The 22,150-nt window shown below is 54.5% G+C and overlaps 9 protein-coding genes across 9 annotated transcripts; 4 read left to right on the top strand and 5 right to left on the bottom strand.

Annotated features, from left to right (window-relative positions):
• Positions 1–27: 27 nt before the first annotated feature.
• Positions 28–2,395, bottom strand: K489DRAFT_379485 (receptor-activated Ca2+-permeable cation channel). Its single transcript, XM_033604661.1, has one exon. It carries the CDS (start codon positions 2,159–2,161, stop codon positions 176–178), a length of 1,986 nt encoding a protein of 661 aa, XP_033460532.1. The 5' UTR covers positions 2,162–2,395; the 3' UTR covers positions 28–175.
• A 311-nt stretch (positions 2,396–2,706) lies between these two features.
• Positions 2,707–3,154, top strand: K489DRAFT_379484 (uncharacterized protein). The gene has a single exon (XM_033604660.1). The coding sequence runs from the start codon at positions 2,758–2,760 to the stop codon at positions 3,001–3,003; it is 246 nt and encodes an 81-aa protein (XP_033460531.1). The 5' UTR covers positions 2,707–2,757; the 3' UTR covers positions 3,004–3,154.
• Positions 3,155–4,360: 1,206 nt separating this feature from the next.
• K489DRAFT_409338 (beta ketoadipyl CoA thiolase) lies at positions 4,361–5,826 on the bottom strand (the record flags this gene model as incomplete). The annotated part of the gene is made up of 3 exons (XM_033607568.1): positions 4,361–5,350; positions 5,451–5,631; positions 5,759–5,826. The coding sequence occupies 3 exons, from the start codon at positions 5,824–5,826 to the stop codon at positions 4,361–4,363; spliced, it is 1,239 nt and encodes a 412-aa protein (XP_033460530.1).
• Positions 5,827–9,004: 3,178 nt separating this feature from the next.
• On the top strand, positions 9,005–11,650 carry K489DRAFT_302246 (uncharacterized protein; the record flags this gene model as incomplete). Its single annotated transcript, XM_033600448.1, has 2 exons — positions 9,005–11,312; positions 11,358–11,650. Coding segments are annotated over 2 exons (2,601 nt in total), but the record flags the coding sequence as incomplete, so codon positions are not given.
• An 852-nt stretch (positions 11,651–12,502) lies between these two features.
• K489DRAFT_304546 (uncharacterized protein) lies at positions 12,503–14,086 on the top strand (the record flags this gene model as incomplete). Its single annotated transcript, XM_033600514.1, has 2 exons — positions 12,503–13,904; positions 13,962–14,086. Coding segments are annotated over 2 exons (1,527 nt in total), but the record flags the coding sequence as incomplete, so codon positions are not given.
• A 748-nt stretch (positions 14,087–14,834) lies between these two features.
• On the bottom strand, positions 14,835–15,938 carry K489DRAFT_369843 (uncharacterized protein; the record flags this gene model as incomplete). The annotated part of the gene is made up of 2 exons (XM_033603083.1): positions 14,835–15,598; positions 15,707–15,938. The coding sequence occupies 2 exons, from the start codon at positions 15,936–15,938 to the stop codon at positions 14,835–14,837; spliced, it is 996 nt and encodes a 331-aa protein (XP_033460527.1).
• A 232-nt stretch (positions 15,939–16,170) lies between these two features.
• Positions 16,171–16,839, bottom strand: K489DRAFT_197360 (uncharacterized protein). Its single transcript, XM_033599580.1, has one exon. The coding sequence runs from the start codon at positions 16,766–16,768 to the stop codon at positions 16,403–16,405; it is 366 nt and encodes a 121-aa protein (XP_033460526.1). The 5' UTR covers positions 16,769–16,839; the 3' UTR covers positions 16,171–16,402.
• Positions 16,840–18,540: 1,701 nt separating this feature from the next.
• Positions 18,541–20,390, bottom strand: K489DRAFT_409334 (uncharacterized protein; the record flags this gene model as incomplete). Its single annotated transcript, XM_033607567.1, has 4 exons — positions 18,541–18,947; positions 19,003–19,458; positions 20,056–20,283; positions 20,384–20,390. The coding sequence occupies 4 exons, from the start codon at positions 20,388–20,390 to the stop codon at positions 18,541–18,543; spliced, it is 1,098 nt and encodes a 365-aa protein (XP_033460525.1).
• A 401-nt stretch (positions 20,391–20,791) lies between these two features.
• Positions 20,792–21,217, top strand: K489DRAFT_369841 (uncharacterized protein; the record flags this gene model as incomplete). The annotated part of the gene is made up of 1 exon (XM_033603082.1): positions 20,792–21,217. One exon carries the CDS (start codon positions 20,792–20,794, stop codon positions 21,215–21,217), a length of 426 nt encoding a protein of 141 aa, XP_033460524.1.
• Positions 21,218–22,150: the final 933 nt, after the last annotated feature.

Here is a 22,150-nt window from a genome sequence, read left to right as displayed (position 1 = left end):
TTTTGTTTTGCTTCTAGAAGACAGGCTATCTCGCGAGATTTGGGACAAACATTCATTCAAGCATAGATAGGCATTTGTGTATCGAGTCAATAATCAATGTTTTATGTAGGTTCATTGAATAGGTTCTAGAATAGCGGATGTGGAGACAAAGACGAGTAAACGTGATGATAATGGCCTACGAAGCGCTGGCAGCATCCTTCGTGTCGTCACCCTCTGTTGTATCACCCTCCTTCAACTGCTGCTTCTTTTGCTTCTTCGACGCTGATGACGAAGAAGCAGCCCCCGCTTCCTCCACAGCAGTGCCCTGCGGCAACCCTGACTTGATCATTTCTTTCAACTGCTTCATTTCATCTCTCAAAGCCTTTAACTCCACTAACGCGGCATCACCGACGACATTCGGCGAAGTGCCCTCGACCCGCTTGCCCCAGCCAGAACCTTCCACGTCCAGATCGTCCGCCAGCTGCTCCCAGACCTCAATCACGTCGTCATCCGCCTCCTTTCGCTTGCGGTTGAACTTGACCTTGCGCGCGGTGCGGACTTCCAAGTATGCTGTCACGAGTAGAAGTGGACTGTAGATGACTCCCATGACGAGGTCGTTGAGAAGTTCGTATCGCGCACGAGACATCCACCATTCAAACGGGAGGACGAGGCCGAAGATCTCAATGAGATTGAATGGCGGGATGAAGACATTCTCGTCAGGAGCCCGGACGAATTGCATCGTCTTGGCGGCGAAGAGCGCAAGGTATTCGTCAATGGCGTTATCAGTGATGTCCTCGTAAGCAGAGTTGTACAAGGCGACCAACACGTTGAGGAGAATGACGATGATCACAAAGTTGTAGATGTAGTAGAGAATGATTCCAAAGGGCGGGGCGAAGCGGTCCCAGTCGTCACCAAATTCAGGACTGCCCATGATGGCATTGATCATCTGAGAGATGATGAAGGAGGTGGCATCGACGTTTTCGTCGACTTGATCGAGACCGATGAAGGCTTGGAAGAATCCGACCAGGACCACGAACAGCAGCGCGAAGAAGATGAGAGATTCTTTCATCATGACTTTGAGAACGACCAGCATGGCGCCGAAGAAGCGGTAACCATCCAGATAGAGCAACAGTCGGGCCCAGAACATGGGCGCACCAACGGCGAGAAAGTTGTAGCTTAGTTCGTTGTATTTATGGCGGGTTTCAGAGTCGATATCGTGCGCAAGAGCAATCATGCGAGTGACGAATGAGACAGAAAGCATGGCGTAGAGAGTGCTGTTGAAAATGTTCCAAAAGCCAAAGTAAAACCGACCGATCTTGAAGAACTTGATGGCCTCGTCGCAGATGTATCCCAAGGTGAAGATGTAGAGAAGACCTTCAATCACGTCCAAGTCTCCTGTCGGATTGATGGTGTTAATAGCGCCCGTGTACAGAGCAAGGTATGCGATCGATATGAGCACCTGAACGGCGTTTTGATACTGTGGGACCCTCATACGGTCAGGATCAAAATGCGTCCAGTATCGCGTATCGGTCTTCGATTTGTAGTCGACGAACCGACTCGGATCATCTTCGCTCTGGACAAGCCATCCCCGCCAGAGGTGCGCAATACACTTTTGATAACCCGAGCTGCCAATCACGCGGACTGCATGCAGATCGACGGCCTTTTCTATCGCATTGGCCGGCTTCGTCGGCTGACCGTCGACGAGGATGCTATAGCGTTTCAGAAGCAATTCCCGCATGAGATACTCGGTGTCGTCCTCGTCCTCGATGATGTGCTTAGCGAGCATTTCGCACGCAACAGCGCGCAACTCATGGAGGTCAGCGTCCCATAGTTCCTTTTGCGCCTGAATCTTGAACCAGTGCTTGACAATAAGCAGGCAGTAAACGACACATGCGCCGTGGTCATCGGAGGAGCCGGTAACTTTCCCCGCTGATTTTGCTGTTTTGATCACAGCGGGCGTGATGATGTCGCTGTGAGGTTTCACGATGCGCTCCTCAGGGAGCTCACAAGGAATAACCGCTTCGAGCTGATACTTGAGTCGGATGGCGGTCAAAGTTACATCCTTGGCGGGGATCGCAGAGACTATCTCACGTTCACGATGATGCCGTGGTAGCAAGAGCGAGGCCTCATCGTGCTGATGCTCGCCATTGCGCCAAGTGAAGATGTTATTCAACTTGACCATGTCGTCGGAGAAGAGTCGGCAAGGTTCTCAGGTAGTAAGACGAGACCTGGTTCGCGATCAGGTGTTTCGAGAGTAGCAATCTTGTTGCATGAGATAGGACTCTCTGTCAATGCCTATGATATAAATTTTGTCCTCCAAGAATACTGTCGCGAACGTCAACGGACAGTGTTCATATGTATCCTTGAACGAGTGGACGGATATGTTAGACACACAGAAACTTCACGATCGGATGTGCGGGTAATAAAGGTATTAAAAAACCTGTTTGATTCACATGCGTTTCAAAGCCGATGGCTAAAAAGTACTATAGGATATCGGCAGTCTGGGCTGTTTCCCCAGCCATTTGGTGCATGCGAATGGTAACTAACGGGACTGTCACTGCCCAGGTGCACGAAACATCGTCATTTCTGCAGCGGAAAGGCCCCACAGTCGCGTGTCGCGTCTATCTTCGGAGCAGGGTACGGTCCGCGCCGGCGAAGAGGTAAGTATTCCGAGGCCTGTCGCGATCGCGAATTAACTAGGTATTTGACAATTGCATTGCTATTTCGCATTACTTGATATTCATCTCGTTCACATACACCGTTAATCGCAAAGTCACGATGCCGCCAAAGAAGCGCCAGCGAGTATCACAAGCGGCCTCACCAGAAGCGAGTCTTCCTCCTGATACACCCGCTCAAGCCAATGCAGCAGCAGATCCTAAAGAAGAGAACCAAGACGATGAGGGAAGGAAAGGCAATGCCACAGTAGAAGAGCGCGAGCTCGCCGAGCTCTGGACCGATAGCGAAGAGATCGGCCTATTCAAGGGCATAATGCGCTGGAAACCAACCGGTACGCGATCACCCTGAAGACCATTGCGCCGTCCCTACCGCCGCCGAACCAGCGCTCGATGGAAGAAAGATTCCGCCTGCTAACAGCGCAGGACAGGCATCCACAAACACTTCCGCATCCTCGCACTACACAACTGGCTCCTCCAAAACAACCACATCACGCCCGGGCAGCGACACACCTCGCCGGCAGGGATCCGTGCCAAGCTCAAAACCCTCTACGACCTCGAGGCGCTCGATGCGCGCGAAGACGCCCGGCAGCTGAGTAAGATGGTCAACCCGCTGCTGACGGAAGAAGACAAAGCCGAGCTGTCGTCATCCGACGACGACGATTCCCACGCATACAGCGAGGCGGCGAATAAAATCGAGACGAGCGTATTCGCACTACCGAAAGACGAGGATTTCGCCAGGTTGATGTGGCGACAAAGATTCGCGGATCCGACCAAAGACGAGGAGGAGGATGTTGCGACAGGAATCGAGGGCGGAGACGAGGCGCAACATCAGCAGCAGCAGAAGAAAAGGAGGGGCGGAGGAGCACACAACGGCGGGCGCAGGACGAGGAAGAGCACGAGCCCTCTCGGACTGGCGGAATTAAATCTCGCGGACGATCCGCCCATAATCTTCACGCCGAGCTTCAGCGTCGAGCCGAGCGATGCGCCCACGCCGGCGCCGAAGCCATCGGGGAGAGGTGGGCGAGGAGGCTCCGGTCGCGGGAGGGGTCGCGGTGGAAGCAGAGCTGCTGCAGCGGCGGCGAGTGGGCCGAAAAGGAGGTCTACGCGACAGGCGGAGAGCAACGCGGACGAGGCGAGCAGTCGAGGCGATAAAGAGGACGACAACGAAGAAGACGAGGTGGAGGACGGCGGTGAAGAGGACGAGGGAGGGGAAGACGACGACGAGGAAGGCGACGGGGAAGAAGGTGAGGAAGACGGCGACGGAGCGGAAGGAGATGAGGATGACGGCGAGGACAATGAGGACGATGAGGACGACGACGACGAGAATCAGAGTCAGACGAGTACACCTGTACCGAGATCGACGAGGTCCTCGCGGTCGAAGAGAGGTCGTGGGACGGCATCGTCATCGGCAGCGGCATCGAGGAGGACGCGGAAGAGGCAGCGGTGAGAACATGTGAAGATGAGCAATCATCCCATTCAATCATGACGCCCTTTAGGAAATAGATTCAAACGAGAATAATGTTTCATTCACATCACAAACTCTTCCAGCCCGAAAAAAAAACTTCTCGTTGGTCACTGCTCCTTTTTGGAATGTCCTGAATTACATCATTGCTACAATCGAAATATGGTATTCGGGTCTCTTTTCGGGGGTCATGCCATGTTCTCATATCAAAATCAAGCTTCCCCTCTCCATCCGGTTCCACCCTCTACAGCTGCTCGTTGACGAACAGACCAGCCATACCCTGGCCGGTGCCGATGCACATGGTGGTGACCAGGACCTTGGCCTTGCGGCGACGGGCCTCGGACAGACCGGTGACGATCTGGCGGGCACCGGTGGCGCCGAGCGGGTGGCCGAGGGCGATGGCGCCACCGCGGACGTTCATCTTCTCCCAGTCGATCTTGAGGGTGTCGCGGCAGTAGACGGCCATGCTGGCGAAGGCCTCGTTCAGCTCGAAGAGGTCGATGTCGTCGACGGACAGGTTGTGCTGGGCGAGGAGCTTGGGCACGGCGACGGATGGGCCGATACCCATGATGCGCGGGGGCAGACCGGCGACGGTGGCGCCGACGAACTTGGCCATGATGGGCTGGCCGAGCTCGAGGGCCTTGCTGCGCTTCATCAGGAGGACGGCGGCGGCACCGTCGGTGACCTGACTGCTGTTACCACCGGTGGACTTGTCACCGAAGTCGGGGAAGGCAGGGCGGATCTTGGAGAGGGACTCGAAGGTGGTGCCCCATCGGGGACCCTCGTCCTTGGTCAAGGTGTACTGCTTGCCGTCCTCCTGGGTGACGGTGATGGGCACGATCTCGTCGTCGAACCAGCCGGCCTTCTGGGCGACTTCGGCGCGGCGGTAAGACTCGGCGGCGTAGCGGTCCTGGAGATCACGGGTGATGTTGAAGTCCTTGCCGACGTTCTCCGAGGTCTGACCCATGGGCATCAAGCAGTCGACAGCGTCCTGGTTGGCAGCCATGATCTCATCGGCGAAAGCGCGGAACGGAGGAGCCTGGTCGGTCATGCTCTCAGCGCCGACGGCGAGACCGATCTCGATGGAGCCAAGGGTGATGGCGTTGGCGATGTCCTGGACGGCCTTGAGACCGGAGGAGCAGAATCGGTTGACAGTGGAGGCGGAGGTGGTGACTGGGTAACCGGCGGCCAGAGCAGCAGCACGGGCGTAGTACGCGGCCTTGGGGTCGTTGACCTAGAAATGACAGTCCCCGGTCAGCATCGCTCCACATGTGCTGTATATCAAACTCTATCGAGGCCAAATCTGTCCTCCGAGCCATGTCCATTGCACTCACGTTTCCTACGCAAATGTCCTCAACAAGAGCTGGGGACAGGTTGCTGCGCTGGTTGACCTGCTCAAGAAGCTTGAACAGGATGCCATCGAGCTGTGTGTCCTTGAAGCCACCCTTGCGAGCCCGGGTCAATGGGGTACGGATGGCGAGGGTGATGACAACATCGTCGGGGTTCTTCTGTTGGCTGCAGTCGAGGGATATCTGTCAGTACCTATACTTGAAGGTGGAGTTGACATTGAGGGACCCAATTGCGATCGCGCGGAACAGCGGTGGGCGACAGCGGGGTATGGACTAGAAATGGAGCGACTTACATCTTGTCCAAAGGCTTGACGCCCGGGATGAACTGCGAAACAACAGATTGAAGTCTTGAGGTTGCCATGATGAAATGTGTGTGATGTTGTTGATGTGTAGAGACGGGAGAGAAGAAAACCGGTGACGGCGAGGTGTAGATAAAATAGAATCTGGACTAGAGACTGGTGAGACTCTGTCGCATATGCACAGTACGACGTCCACGTGTGAGCGAGACGGAAAAGCAGCAACAGCCTCGGTTCAAGGGCGGCGGCGGCGGTTAAAGTCCACGGTGGTGGCGGTCAAATCCAGCCCCCAGTCTCCAGTCCCCGGACTCGACTTTTTTTTGTATGGGCATCTGCGCTCGGAGGAAGAATATTTGCCGACCAGCATACATATTGCTGCAATACTGTACACATTGCGAATGGCACGAGCGAGTGTTTCATGTGCAAATGTACGCAGCATTCCGAGCACCGCCTGTCTTCCTGGCTCCATGATTAGAAATCATACCACGCGCGTGACTGTCGAAACCGAAAAAAGAACCACATTCCAGAACAATGTCCAGTCATGACGAAGATGATGTCAAATTATTGTTGTTCGGTAGCTGCCAATCACGGTTTCACGTCCATACGGTCGTCGAAGTGCGACTTGCCGCGCCTACAGAGAGAGTCATTGATATACAGTACAACTCATCGACACGAGTGGACAAGTCGGCTGGTACAGTATATGCTCCTCCGCAAGAGCCAAATTGTACTGTAAAACACAAGTGAGGGACTGGCTGCAATACGGCGAGTCGTCTGGGGCGACCAAAGCGTCTATGGAGTCTCGCCCCGAGATCTGGGCCGACTCTACACACGTTAGGTACTTTTACCTATCGTGTGCAGGATGTTATACCAAGATCTTACTGTACCTTGCTACAGTACCTAACTACGACATACATCGTGAGGGTCATGATTTCGCCGGATCATGTGGTTGACTGAACACTCACCACCAGACTGATTTTCGAACACGTGAATGGCAGCTCGCACGCTGTAGCAAGGTGAATTGACATCGACCATGACTGCGATCTGCCTACAACGTACGGTGCAGGTGTGCTCCAGCAGTCATGCCATGTGTATTGACAGATGTTCAACATTGCGCCAATACCGACCACCGATAGCACCTGGGCATGTTTGCTATCAAGCAAGAGTAGTTCTTCCCTGCAGGCGCTCGTCATAGCCACATGCTGCTTATACCGCGTTCCTTAGCCAGGTTCGTTCGGCGTCTGCCATCAGTCATGCTCCCTCCTATGTGGCAAGTTAGTGGCAAGGCCGAGTATACTCTTCCGCGATGGTACCATCAGGGACGAAAGTGCTCCGCCGTATCCCTTCCAGTCGTGGCAGACACAGGGAAAACCGCGGAAGCAGATCAAGTATGCTCGTTCGCAACAGCCCAATTGCAGTTCGGACTCTATCGCCAATGAGGCGCTGCGGGAAAAACCCCGATGGTGACGGTGAGCAATCATGTCCACGGGTATGTTGAACGGTTCACGCGTGAGCTCACGTGCTCGAGATCACGGCGCGAATGTGTAGGTTTTCGAGCGGTAGATTCCGCCCGCAATGGTTCCAAACCCTAACGGCCCTACCACAGTACCTACTCCTGGACAACGAAATGAGCCATCGTGAGGTGAGAAGTCTAGTACAATACTATCTCAGGGCCTCTCCTCGCCCGGATGTTGCTTCAGCCGCTGAGACTGGCGAAATTGGCAAAGGGGATCACAGGCGGGACACCCCGAAAAGAGAATTCCATTTCCTCGCTCCTTCGCACTGGTGCTTCCACCCCACCACTCCTTATCGGTAGATGATGATGGACGGTGCTTGGAGATCCCGCTTTGACAGACAAACCATCTAGCTTTCATCTTCATACCGTAGTCCAGGGTGGTTCAGGACGGCGATTGCTGGCCCGGTCGGAGCGGAGAGCCACGCGAGCGAGTACATATGTCGACAGGGTCATAGACTGGAAGAATCCGACTCTTCCTTGCCATCATCATTAGCACAGTTTCATGGTTCAGTAGCGAGGTGATGGTCATTTGACACCACTACTACCTATGGACATGTGGAATAGGACGAGAGGGACAGCCGAGAAGTGTGTATACGCGGCTCTTTCCCTCCGCCTCGCTCCATTGATGCGGTGGTGGTTATTATTATTTTATTCGTTGGCCATTGCTGTATATAGGGAGAAGGGTTTCCCCGTGTCCCCCCATACGTTTTGTCCCCTCGTCGCTCGATTGGAAGTGTTCCGCCCGCGTTTCCTTCCTTTCTCCCGTCTCATCACATAATCATCGCCGCAGCCCTGCATCCCGTCTCTTGGTTCTGCTGCGCAGTCCCTCCCAGCGCTCGCCCAGTTGGGAAATAATCGCAATAAGTGGTTCGATTTTGGAATTACTTCGGTACAGCACAGCACACAGCGCAGCACAGCACGACCTCCTTCTCACGAACGCATACGCATCACCTGCTGCGCACGCAAACGGCACTCCGGATCTTCCGATTTGAGTACAGCTGCTTCTCACCGATCTTCCTGGATAAAGGCGACGGCAGCACGAATATACCGCCCATCGCACGACTCTGCCGTCCCGTGTCGAAACTGTGATGGCGCAGATGACGGTTGACAAATAGCCCGATCTAATCCACACGTACATACATTGTCGCCTCGTCGCGTCATATTCAACATCCGCCATCACGAATTTGCTTTGAACAGAGAGATCACACCTGGTGGTCCGCACACGCCTCCCAATGGATCCGTCATGGCATAATACCATGTCGCAAGACTTGTCAATGTTTGATTCTCATATGACTCCCAGTCAAATGCAAAGCACCGGCGAGGATTGGGAGGACTGGTTGCGCTGGGATCCTGCTGCTGAATCAACGTCTCCAGACGACACCGCCTCGCGCTCGACGTCCTCCAAAGATGCCTCGCCCATGCAGACCCATGCATTCCCGGCTGGCAACGATCTCTTCGATAAGAACCTCGGGTCCTCTCTGGCACAGGCACCTCTCATCGTCGGCGATGATGGCGCGAACTTCCAGCCGAATCACGATTACAGACAAGAACCCTTCCTCTTTGGACATCAGGACGAGTCCACAGGCATATTCGACTTTGCCAATACCGAACCGTTCACAGCTGTACAGCAGGCACCGTCTTATCCCCGACTCGACACAAATACTGCAGGCTGGAATCTTCCGTCCACCACGGATGCGACATCGAGGTCTGCATCATCCGTAATGTCCGTGGACCCGAAACAAGGTCTATTGGCTACGCCATCTACAGCCACAACCACACACAGCTACTCCAATTCTCCCGAATCCACATCAAACAAGCGATCCAGCGTATCATCGACGTCACCCGAACCTCCCAAAAAGCGCGGTGGACGTAAGCGAAAGGCAGAATCGCCGACAGAGGGAGGTGGAGAGGGAATGCTCCTCGAGGGTATCATGCAAGATGGCGACGAACCTCCTGTGAAGAAAACCTCACACAATGTTATTGAGAAACGCTACCGCAACAACCTCAACGACAAAATCATCGAACTTCGAAACAGTGTGCCTAGCTTGCGCGCCAAAGGTCGTGCGAAAGACGCCGAAGACCTTGACGGATTGACTGCAGCCCATAAGCTCAACAAGGCAACAGTAATGGCCAAGGCGACCGAGTACATCCATCATTTGGAGAAGCGCAATGAAAAAATGGCCGATGAGATGGCAACACTTAAGGCTCGCCTGGCGGCAGTAGAGATGGCGTTGGGTCGAGATGGTAGCCACAGTGCGGGTTCATCGCCAGGCTCTACCTCCTCCAGGAAAGCATCATCTGCATCGCAATCCGGACCTTCTTCCTTCTTGAGTGTCCCTTCTGAGCAGATACGCTACACCCAACCGGTCACGTCCCAACAATACAGGTCACAACAAGCGGCACCTACGTATGCTCGTCCCCCGAACGCCCCCGTGGATGCGCAGAACAAACCCAAAGCCCTCAAGTCCAAAGGCGGCGTTGCCAACAAGGTCATGCTTGGCGCAATGGCCGGCATCATGGTCATGGAGGGCGTCAACGAACAGCAGTCTTCTGGCGGCGGTTCCTCTGATCGATCCCTGGCTGGAGTGCCCTTATCACTCTTCCGACGGTCGTGGAGCGGTGAAGGAATGCCCCTTGCTCGACAAGCCGCGCTACCACTCATCAAAGTTGCTCTCGTCATTGGCGTCCTGCTTTACGTCTTTGCGCCTTTCCTCCTCTCGTTCACCGCGTCGAAGAAGCAAAAGACCAGATCTGCTGTCAGACTTCCTCAGGCGCCATCATTGGCATCACCAGTTGAGGTACGACGGAAAGCCTGGCTTACTGCAATTCAATCAGTTTGGGTGCCAAAACATTTCTTGCTCGAAGTCGTGGCGGTGTGCGCAAAGATGATTCAACTGAGCGTGAGGAGGCTTATCGGTTCCGAAGCCTTCACCAATATCACCGGCACCAGCAAAGAAGAAGAGGCCGCTCGTCTCAAGGCATGGGATATCGCTATCGATGCGCAGCTGGCCGGTGGCGATGCTCAAGTCAGCTACTACCGTCTCCTGTTAACGCTCATGGAGAGTGGAACTTTACCCGATTCACCTGTGCGACTCATGCAAAAGGCTGTACATTTCCGTGTCTTCTTCTGGGACCTTGCTAATATCGGTTATGGCAACTTCTTTGGCTTCAAGCGTTTCACGGAGAAAGTCGGGGCATACTATTGGGACTCGGCACGGAAGTTGCAGAAGGATCTCATTCAAGCACAGCAACAAGGTCGGCCCAACGAGGGCGATGATGATGAGGTGGAAGTGCTCCCCGATCATCTCGCCATGTTGCTTGAGTTGGAATGTGACGACGTACTGAGCGACGAGATGATTCAACGTGCGTGGAACCTCGCGTGGAACAAACCAAGCGCGCACGGCACCATTGCAAACCCGGCGCGCGACAGTGTCGTTGAGGACCATGCCATCCGATCGCCTCTAGATGCAGTCGCTGCATGGTATGCCAACGCCACCCTCGACACCACGCTCGCCGATGCTCTTCTCGCATCTGCCGAGCCGGAAGAGAGGCTGCGAGCCGCCTCGACGGGCACTTCCTGCCTCGATACAGAATACTACATTGGCCTTGCCTTGCGGGTCGCACCGCCTGCGTCGCACACCCACGTGCGCGCACTGGCCGCCAAGGCCGTGCTATCCAGCTCCAACCGCGATGCGAACATCGTCGCCGCTCTGGAGGCTCTGCCCGTCTTATCGTCCGAAGTCCCATCAACGACCCAAAACAACGCCAACTCAACTACCAGCATCGGCATGAATCTCGTCCCTCACACACCTGCGTCTCCTGATATCTGCACCGCACTCACGTTGGCGAAGCTCGTTTCCCTTCTTTCCACCTCGCCATCATCGGACGCAGCTCGCTCAAGCCGCGCCCGTGCCCACGACGCTCTCGCAAACCTTGATCTTCCATCTACGCATCATTCCCTCCTTACAGCCGTCGCCACCTACCGTCTCTTACGATTGCTTGGCAACGGCAAGAACACCAGGCCCAACAAAAGCCACGGTCGCAACCTGTCGTCCGCTACCATCGTCACGTCAAAAAGTCCAGCTCAGAACGCCCTTCTTCCCCGCTCCACCATCAATGGCATCGAGAACCTCGCGGCCGGTCTCCGCGTCTGGATCGGCACCGGCGCCCCTTCCACTGCATCCGACGCCCTCAGCGACGACGATGAACCGGGTTACTCGTCGACAATTCATGACTCGGGACCTTCGATCGGAGTGATCGGCGCCCTGGAACGGGAAATCGTCGTGCGATTGTGCGTAGACATTGGCCGGAAATTCGGCGGTTGGGATGAAGCGGGACGGGACAGTGGGTACGGGTCGGAGGTCTCGGGGTCAGAAGGCTCGAGCCCGATATCGAGCTCGACGGCGAAGATTGGGAGTCTGATGACTGGATCTATCTAAATCTGGAGGGCGCTCATGTGCAGGTGGTGATTGAATGTTCGCCTCTTGTAAGAGTGCTCCTCAGTGGAGTTGTCGTGTTTCTGTGAATTTTGTTCGCGACTGGAAGAGGTATCTTTCGGCCTCTTCAGCGTAATTTAGGAGTTTTATTGACCCTGCTTCTCTCACTACACATTGTGCTTTTTGGTGGCCTTTGAACAGTCATATGCCATGATAGCCTTTTATCCCAGCATTCCTGTTTTATGTCTATTTAATCTACCTGAGGAAGTTGACCCAACACTACGCCTGCCTCACAGTTCGCTCCAGCAGCCGTGGCTGTCCAACGATACTGGCAACGTGAGACAGAAAATATTCACAGGCATGTCAGAGGAATTTGGATGGTCCGGGGCCAATTCCGGGCATGTGGGACAAGACGTCACGCCCTGCTTCAGAGCCGAGCTTGTGACGACGAAAGCCGAACGGGTGCGGGCTTTGACCTCTCTTCGTGTCTTCGAGCCATCGTTGCCTAGACGTGTGATATACCGTACATAGATCCTGACTCGCGTACACGACATGTAATAAGAAAGAAAATATTCACGAGCTTCGCGTTTGAAGAGTGCGACAAGCGAAATCTCTTTGACTGCAAAGCAAGAAACTAATACGCACTGCACCGTCGTGCGCATTTTCCCGGGTCCTCGGCCCACAATGGCGCCAACTCCGACATCATCGACGAAAAGCACGTCTGCCATACGGACTCCACAGTTGGCTCCCTTGACAACTCAAACCGATCCTGACCGATATGACAACGACGATGACGACGATGCCGCCTCTGTCACTACCCAAGACACGACCATGAGCGGCCGCGGCAAATGGCGCCAACGAGCCAATCGCCTACGCGACTCCATGGTCGGCTCCTACTCCCGAGACCCTTCCGTCATGAGCGGTGCATCGAGCGACCGTCGCACAAGCATACAAGATCGCCTCCTTACGCAGGTGATGAGCCAGATTCTCCCAGCCATGCCCATCGACGAGGGCGACGAGGGCGACGACGACGAATCTCCGGCGAATCCCTCGCTCGGCGGCAACAAGAAAAAAGTCCAGCCATCTACTGACGGCAGCGGTGGGCGTCCCGAGTTTAATCTCGCCACCATGGCGGTCAACTTCCGGCTGTTCAACGCACGCATCGGCGTCGTCTTCGTATTTCAAGACATGATGATCCGGCTCTTCACCTGGCACCATCCAACACACACTCTCTCCTTCCTCGCCGCTCACACTCTACTCTGCTTGCAACCGCATCTGATCCCCGTCATCCCTCCATTGGCCTGCTTCCTCTTCGCCATCATGCTCCCGAACTTCGTCTCCCGACATCCCACGCCGACCAACGACCCACGCATGGGACCCAGCTTCGCCGGGCCCGCGACCGCTCCCGCGACCCGCATCAAACCTGCGCCCGAAGTCAGCCGGGATTTCTGGCACAACATGCGCGACCTGCAGAACTCCATGCGCGATTTCTCCGCGGGCCACGACGCCGCCGCCACCGCCATCACGCCGCTCGTGAACTTCGGCGACGAGCGCCTGAGCTCCTCGCTCTTCATCGCGGGGCTCACCCTCGGGGCCGCCGCGCTCTTGGGGACCTGGGTCGTGCCATACCACCTCGTCGCCCTCGTCGGCGGCTGGGCCGCCGTCCTCTCCGCCCATCCGGAAGTCCAAAAGGCGCTGCAAACCAGCAACGCATTCGACGGCCTGCAAGGCCACCTCGACACCGGGCTCGCGCGCCTGCGGGCGTGGATCGACGCCGACATCAGCCTGGACGCGGCGCCCGAGGCGCGGCAGGTGGAGATTTTCGAACTGCAGAAGTTCCAGCCGGGCAGCGCGACGTGGGAGGCCTGGCTGTTCTGCGCGACGCCCTGGGACCCGCACAGCCCCGAGCGGCGCGTGGCCCCCGCGCCGGGCAGCGGCGGGGGCGGGGGCGTGGTCGCGGACACCTCCAGCCGCCGGCCGAAGGGCACCGCCTTCTTCGAGGAGGTCCTCCCCCCCGCGGGCTGGACCTGGGCGGAGAAGAAGTGGGCGCTGGACCTGTTCAGCCGCGAGTGGGTGGAGCAGAGGCTGATCGCGGACGTCGCGGTCGAGGAGGCGGGCGAGCGATGGGTGTACGATCTAGCGGCGGAGGACCCGAGCGAGGCGGCCAAGACGGCCTCGCTGTTGGACAGCTTGAGTCTGTCGCCGGCGGCGAACACGCTGACGGGGGAGCTGGGCGAATTCGATCGCGAAGGGAAAGGCGCTGGGGTTTCAGGGGAGAACAGGATGGCGCAGAGGAGGGACTTTGGAAGCGTGGTTGGACCGGAGAGGTTTGGGATGTGGAGGCGGAGGAGATGGACGAGGTTGGTGGAGAGGAGGCCGGCGGAGAGCAGACTGTTGGAGGTCGAGGTCGGGCGACCAGTATCCGTTCCTTGACCCTTTCTTTCAATCAGAACGATGGACGAGATGAAGACTTTGTCTTTCGTGTACTATTCTCAAAGCATTGCGAGGTCGTCAGACGTTTTTTCCATCTCTGGTGATCTTTCGTGATGGTCAATTCCTCAATGTGCTTTTTGCTATTCTCGGACGAGGACATGTCATATCGAGCTCCGTGGCTTGATCGCAGGCGGGAAAAGTGATGACGACCATGACTGATACAAGAGAATCAATGCCATCATGTTATATAAGTACCAATGCTAATGCTAATGCTAATGTAAATTGTCGAAGCCAATGGGCCAAGTATGAATTGACCATCTCCCAACAATGGGTTTGCTCCGACGCGCGACCAGAGTCGAAGAAAGTGATCGATCTCTGATTACGAGGCCTCATCCCGAATCGATGTGAAAGGACGCCGGTTGCCGCCTGACCAAAACGCCCTCGCTTATGATGATAATGATGATCGAAAGTGAATATCCAAAAACAGAATCCAACGCATAGAGGTATCTCGCTTGAGCGCATACAGATAAGAGAGAAGAGTGTGAGAACATCGCACGTCTCGCACACGACGGACCGCCATCGGATGTCAAGGTCGCAGCGGGAAACATGCCCGGATTCGTGACATCTGTGTCCAGGCCTTTCAGCACCAGATCAAGAAGCGTGTCCCGACCATGAAGACGACCACAATCCTTCACAGGAGTGGCAGAAACTGTGATCCGGCTTTCCACGTCGTGGTAGGGACCGTGAGCGTCGTTGTCCCGGCAGCCAGGGACGTCACCGAGGTTGCGCGAGAGGGGAACCTCGAGAGCACCGACTGCTCTTCGTCGCCGGGTGTGATCTGGCCATTCTCCCAGATTGTCCGGCGACCATCAGCGCCGCGTCCGAGGCCGAGATCTCGATGACCGTCATCACCATGGCGACCATGCTCCATGAGGTCCACTTTCAGACGATGTCTCGAGCTTGCTCCCGCGGTTGTCGACCTCCCCTGGGCCAAACCGTCCAGACGTAAGAGCGCGGACCTCCCGCTTTGCAGATTCCCGCTCGAGCTGTATGCGTGAAGGCGCCAGTCGAGGGTGATGAGGATATCCAACGTGGCGGCGTGCAGACTCTGGCCTGGCCAGGTGGACCCGCCGACGTGTTGGACCCACCATGATTTGGGAGGAGGCTGATCTGTCGTGTAGGACACCGCCAGAGAGAGAGCTGAGGTGATGAGGAGGGAAGGCGATTTCGTAAATTCATGCTGATGTGATGATAACGATGATGGTGGGAGAATTTGCTCAGCGGCTAGAGCTTCCTGGCGGTGCCGGTATGAGGTGAGGATGTTGAGGGCGATGACGAGAATCTCCAAAGATAGATTTGCTCGGATGAGCAGGAGTCGGATAAGATCAATATCTTCTGGTGAAGATAAGTTTGTGAAATTCACCGCTTCACTAAGCGTTGTAGCCGCTGTGTGATCTATTCAGATTGCAAGATTAGCGTGATAGTCCCAACCAGACCGAGAATTGCAATTGCTTGTTTCCAACAGAGGAAATGGACGGATTTGAATTGAGAAAGCAAACATACGGTCATCATGTGAAATACTGCAAGGGTTCTCGTCGAGGTTTTGTAGTAGTTGCTGCGTCACGATGCCCGCCGGTGTGGCAGTGATCCGAGCAAGGCCTTTCCCGTTCTTGGACACACCAGGTGGTGGTGTCGGAAATTGGGATAGGGCAGGTTGAGCGTCGAGGTATGCCTCTAGATCCTCGATGCCGTCAAGGGAGTCGACAAAACTGAGAGCTGGCGAGGGTGGAAACATGTCGTCTGTTGCATTCTTCGCTGAAAGAGGTCCGTGATCGTCTGAAAAGTTTCCGGATCAGGCTGTGCAGTATGAGACACGTGCAGCGCAGCGTAATGCAGTGCGGGCTGGGCGAAGGAAGAATGGAAGTCTCGGAGTGGGAGCAGATGCTCGATGTTGCGATGAAGCAATGCTTGTGGAGATCAGACGCGTAGTCTAGACAGCTGGGTTTGGCTTGTCCGATATATCGGTGATCCTTGAGAGCGAAAATAATGAGATAGATCGGAGGAGACACAGTTCAACAGCGAGAAGATCCGAAGGTTCTCGGGTGCGATGATTTGTGATGATATGGGATGGTCGTTTTATGCTCTGGAGGACGGATACCTGGTGATCGCCTTTGATTTTTTTCAATTGTCGTGCTTCATTAGTAGTCGAGAAGAAGATGATTTCGGAGAGCCGCCACGAATAATACAATTGGCAGTGTATTAATCAAGTCGTAGTGGATAACGATAATTATCGAAGAATGTGTTGTCGGCGTGGACCCTCCTCCGTCTCCACCCATCGATCGTCCGTGTACAATAGACTCTTCCACTCTCGCTGGCCGCGATGAATATAGTACAGACTACTGCAAACGTGCTGGCAAGGCGTTGTTGGCGGCATTTCCCATTTACGCACCTAACCATCGACTCGAGTCGTCCACGGGAACGGGTGTGGGTCGGTGGGTGTGGGTGAACTGGACGTACTTGCTGTAGGTGGGCGGCGCGTGCATGCGCAGATATGGAACAACATGGAACGAAGACAGGGAAAAGAAGAGACGGAATGGGGTCAGAGGTGCCGCCGCCACCGCCCATCGATACCCCGACGGCGTTTCATCCTTTTTCCTGGACTCATATGACCTCCTGCCCGTAGACACCCACACACCTATCCGGAATGTATGTGAAGATACAGAGATTTGCTGGCGTCGTATGCCCTGACGCGGCTCTGTCTCCCCTTTCTCCATAGGGAATTTATTATAGCGAGATGATGAATATCAATGTCGTCCATACCGAATGAAAAATGGTACGCCAAAATTGCCCAGAAGAAAGTTTGACGGACTGCTTTGGAGGCACCAACGTGCCGACTACGCCGAATTTGTCCACTGCGCAGGAAATCTACCTGGAATCAGAATATTGTACTATGTCCTATGCAGTCAGTACATACTGCATTTTGTTAGAGAAAGGCGACGGGAAGATGAGCCTTCTCCCTGTTTGTTTTATTGCCGTTCAAGTCCAAGCGGACAGATTAGGAACCAAGCTCTAAATAGATGCTCTCTTTTCCGGATAGTGTCGAAGAATTGACCACAATCGCGTGCTCACCGACCAGAATCGCTCCAGGTGGGGAATTATTATGCTACATCAAACACACCTGGCAGTCCGAAATTATCATTGGAATACGAGTGATCCATCCAACGGGATAGCCATCCAGGTGCTATCGGAAGCGTGTACTGTACGAACCTGACGAGTACGAACCTGACGACGAACCGCACCGTTTGAAGAGACGGATACTCGGAGTGTCGCGTGCTCAATCAATCACCTCAGACGATCGCGGAGAACATACTGTAGTATACTGGAAAGATGAGACGGTGGTGTATCATGTACCCCGTGCACATCATAATTTATGGGAAGATGGTTCTCAATGCATCATTGCCCAACGCCGACACGACCACAAGTACTCTCTACAGCACTAATTATGCCGCTGCGAGGCACACGTGGAGGCGCACCCTTCTGTTGTTTTTTTCATCGCGTCTGTCGAGCATTTCAATTTACCGTCTAGTCAGAAATACAGTGTCCAGCACGCAGGGATGCGGCGGCGGCCATCTGAGATCGGTCTATATCTTCCATGCGCTACTCTACACCGACTTCCCGATGCTCAACGGTCCTTCCTTCGTGTAAAGACCCTGCCCGCTCAAAAGGATCTGTCTATTTTTATTAATGTCACCGTCAGGACAAGATGAGGCAGTGTTGAGGATTGTCTAGTCGCGGTCGGGGTTGGGTGCGCCATGAGGCGGAGGGAGAGCAATAAGATACTCCAGTACCAGCTCAAATTTCGATCGGCCCCCAAAAGGAGCCAATTGCTTCGGCGGGATTGTTGTTAATAAAGCACAGAGGCCTTGGCCGCACTGACGAAACAGATGAAAGGGGCAGCCAGCCAGCCAGCCAACCAACCCATGAAACGCGCACACGTATGCCCACGCCTGTACCAGACAGGCATACACACACGACCACCGTTGACATAGTCACAGTACCGCAGTGTCATACAGGACAATATCAGTGCAGAGTACGGGATTGTCGTCGTAATTCTGTTCAACATGAAGGAACAGAAAGCGAGCAGAGACAAGGCACTTCTCTGTGTCATTTACCGATCATCACCGTCTCGACCTGTTTTCATCCTTTCTACCGAAGGTAAAAGCTCCATGTACAGAATCAATCCCCTTATGAGAGAGGAAGACTGCAGGACATCGAGACCACCAAAATGCATGTTCTCGGCAGCTTTTCACAAGGATGTAGGCTTGTTCAGGTACCTATACCCTTACAGGTAGGGTTTGGGTTAGAGACTTGTTGGAGGTGATTCCAGCTACCTTGACTCAAGACTTTCCCAGAGACAACCACTGCTCTACAACATGATCGAAGCCCATTTGAAGAAGCTTTCTGATCAGGCGAACCCTATAGTCGAATTGATCGTATCCATCACCGGGTGCTTCCAAATCGTGTCCACCACTGACACGAAACTCGGTCAAGATCCATGCTCGGGGCAAGAACCCAACACACTCCCAATCGATGACACCGATCGAACCATCAGCGGGATCTTGCAGGATGTTTCCCGGTCCCAGATCACAGTAGTAGAAAACAAAACCTGGGCAGTCCATTCCGAGCGCCTTGCACGTTTCAAGCTGAAGTTGAGTGTCGAAGTTGGCTGCGCTGCCGGACTCCTGCTTTGCCACCAAGTAATATTTCGGGATTTGACCTCCGTCAACTCCGCCCATGTCAGATGCTTCGTGAGTCGTCAGGAGTGTGCAAGCGCTTTGCGACACGACCGACGCAATCACCCCTCTCATCGACGCTCAATGAAGGCCATATCTTGTGTGATATTTCTCCCACTACTCTACTCATGATCAAGAAGTAACGGCTTCCCTTCTCGTCGTGGTAGATCACATTTGGAAGTCGGAAACCCAGGCCAAGCATAGCGTGGACGGCTGCGAGCGTGACATATTCCCTTGTAATCAATGGGCCGGCGATGATGGTGATCTTGACGAAAGCGTTGCCGACTTGCCAAACGGCGTGGGCATCCCAGGCATCGTAGACCAGCTTGAAAGGCGTCTTCGGAGCCGGGTGCTGTATTGCTGCATCTATGTCTTCCTTGTCCGCTTCGAATGCGGTGAAATAAGTGCCATCGTCATCAATCCAAGATGAATCGAGGAGCGGAGCTGGCCCACGGACGAGCTTTATCTTGCCGCCAATGATCCAAGTGTTGTCCTCAATTTCACGCCACGAATCTCGTACAGCTGTAGACACGGTGAGTCGGCTTCAAAGGCATTCGGAGGGAGAGGCCAGCGATTTCTGATAATTGATATTTTCAATTCACCTACGTACACTCAAACTTCTAATCAACAAGGGTAGCAATACTGGTGACTCGAGACTTGTCACCTGGTATGCTTAACAAAGCAAGTACCTGTCTTGATTATATGGGGAGAGGTAGGTATTCGCATGTCCCAAGCCGGAAGTTTGTAAACAAGCCTGCTCCCTAGGTAACCATTTGTCCTCCGCATCCCTCAGTGATGTAACACCGACTTGCTTGCACGAATTGTGCCCAATTGCGAGACTGCCAAACCTCCGACCCTCGACAAAACCTGTTGCCACGACTTGCATATCCCGCTCAAGGTACTAGCAATGCAACGGCGCCTTCCAGCTGTCTCCCAGCACTTCCATCGAGTCTGTCTCCTACAGGAAATAGTCGCGTAGTCTGAACACCATCACGTTGCTTATCATAACCCCAGGCGATCAGAGTTCAATCAACGATCGAATCGGGCGAGAGACAGCTGCGAAGACGTCGCACAGCACACCGAAGTTTCTGACAGTGTCAGGTGATCACCAGATCTTACCGGGCGTCTGCTGCGATGAAGCAGCGCTGTGAGTGAAGATGACCGGATTTTTGGAAGGGAGAAAGTGCGGGTGATATGCTTCCTTTCCGCTCAAATCGCCACTGTTGGCCGGAATCCTTCTGTGCGTGACGATATGTACAGCGGCCTTCAAAGGTGTCCAGGTGTGGTTGATGGCGGCATCTGGTCGAGGTGTCGATGTGAAATATACGAGACAGAAAGGTCCGTCACCTGTCGGTAAAGCGGTACATGTAAGTGTACGTAAAGCTGAGGAGTGCTTGCCGTGGTCGTAATCACTATAGGCGGGCTGCAGGCGAACGATGATGCCAACAGTTCATGACTGCCAACACAGAGTACATATACTGAAGGAAGGATGAACACACGTCGAGGCAGCTCTTTCCTGGCAGAAGGACATCCATCGTACAAGTATGTACGGAGCTTGAGCTCCACCGTAGCACCTTGACAACCAGAGAGAAGCTTCCTGACGATTGAGACCCTCTTACCGACGCACACGTACATGCATTCAAGTATCCATTCACCATTCTCCACTTTCTGTCATCACATCAGTCTCGCACTGATCGCCAGTGAGCATCATCCATACCATTTGTGACGTGGACGACTGCCCCCTCCACCACTGCAAGCCTTACAGATTCGGTCGAACGGAGAAAGGCCTCTCCAACCATCAATACCAATTGATTTCGATCTACAATCTAAGCCTCATCAAGTCAATACCAGAACCATGTCTTCCACCACCACCTCCGCCACTATCCCGCCACCAGGCACCCAGACCTTCCCGTCCACCACCACCCTCGCCACGCGCGCTCTCCTCGACGACGACGACCAAGACAAGACGGCGAAGCAGACCTCCCACGACGCAACCCAAGGCTCCTACGCCCACGCCGCCGCCACTGCAGGCCAGTCCTTACCGGGCAATCCCACCACCGGCGCCGTACCCATCACCAGCACCACTCCCGACGACGCCCATCATCAAAATCAACAGAAACCCCAGCAGGAAAAACCGTCATCGTTCACGCCCGGCCTCGCCCGCCAACAGAGCTGGAGCATGCAGGAACTCAAACGCGAGACGCTGATCCGAGATGTCCTAGCGGCGGCGCCGACCATACATCATCAGGGACAGAACTATAGCTCGACGGCAGGGCCGTAGGCGGCGATGATGGGGAGATTGCCAATGGTTTAGTGCTTTTGGTATGGCATCAGATAGAGGGGAGAGAGCAGGACCTAAGTGTATGAGTTCACGTGTGGGCGAAGTCCTAAGGTTGGCCTTTGTGTCTGGACTGTAAATATCACATTCTTCAAACCTAATGAGAAAAGCGAAATTTCGAATGAAATGATAGCGATTCAATTTGAGCGCGATGGGAGGGGGCCCGATCGCAAGTAACGAGCGATGATACAACCTAATTGTTCCTAAGAACTTGAATACTCCCTTGGGTGGCCCTCAAGTACAAGACACACTCCATCATTCGGCGATTATTTGATTCCATGCTTTCCTGTCCACGTTCTGCCGGATTGGTACAAGCGAGCACGCGAGCATCGGCGCCAACTCCAGGTACGTCAAGCGGTCGATCGTTGCAGCTTTGCTGGCACAGGCAGATGTAGTCCCAAAGCAGTGCCTTTACCTGGATGGCAGGCAGCAGCTCATATAGAAACCATAACTTTCTGGACAGTATTCCTCAGGCTTCAGACCGTAATCCTGCAGCCCTGGGAATTCTCTTCCTACACAGGGCCGTACTAGCCCAGGAGGACTTGCCACACCCGAGTTCCGCTACTGTGCAGTATACAGCAGGAAGGACGTGATGGCATACGTGCTTCCTGACCGAGTGAGCCGAGATCGTTCGATAGTTGTAATCCACCAGCAGGCGTTGTTGCGGAAGTCGATGGAGAGCCGTGGTTGATCAGGCGAGCTCGTCGCAGTGGTAGCGTCGGTGACTTCGTGCTAGATGCGGAAGATGTAGCAGAATTGATGACGGTGGTTGATCTCTCTTCCCATGGAATCGGATGGGGTGAAAAATGAATGGCTCAGGTGCGTTGGGCAAAGCCTCGAAGCCGTCTCGAAAATGACACATCAAGTCCTGTGCGG

This window comes from Dissoconium aciculare (assembly GCF_010015565.1).
Source record: "Dissoconium aciculare CBS 342.82 unplaced genomic scaffold K489scaffold_5, whole genome shotgun sequence".
Lineage (NCBI taxonomy): Eukaryota > Fungi > Ascomycota > Dothideomycetes > Mycosphaerellales > Dissoconiaceae > Dissoconium > Dissoconium aciculare.
This window is presented reverse-complemented; position numbering and strand designations above follow the sequence as displayed.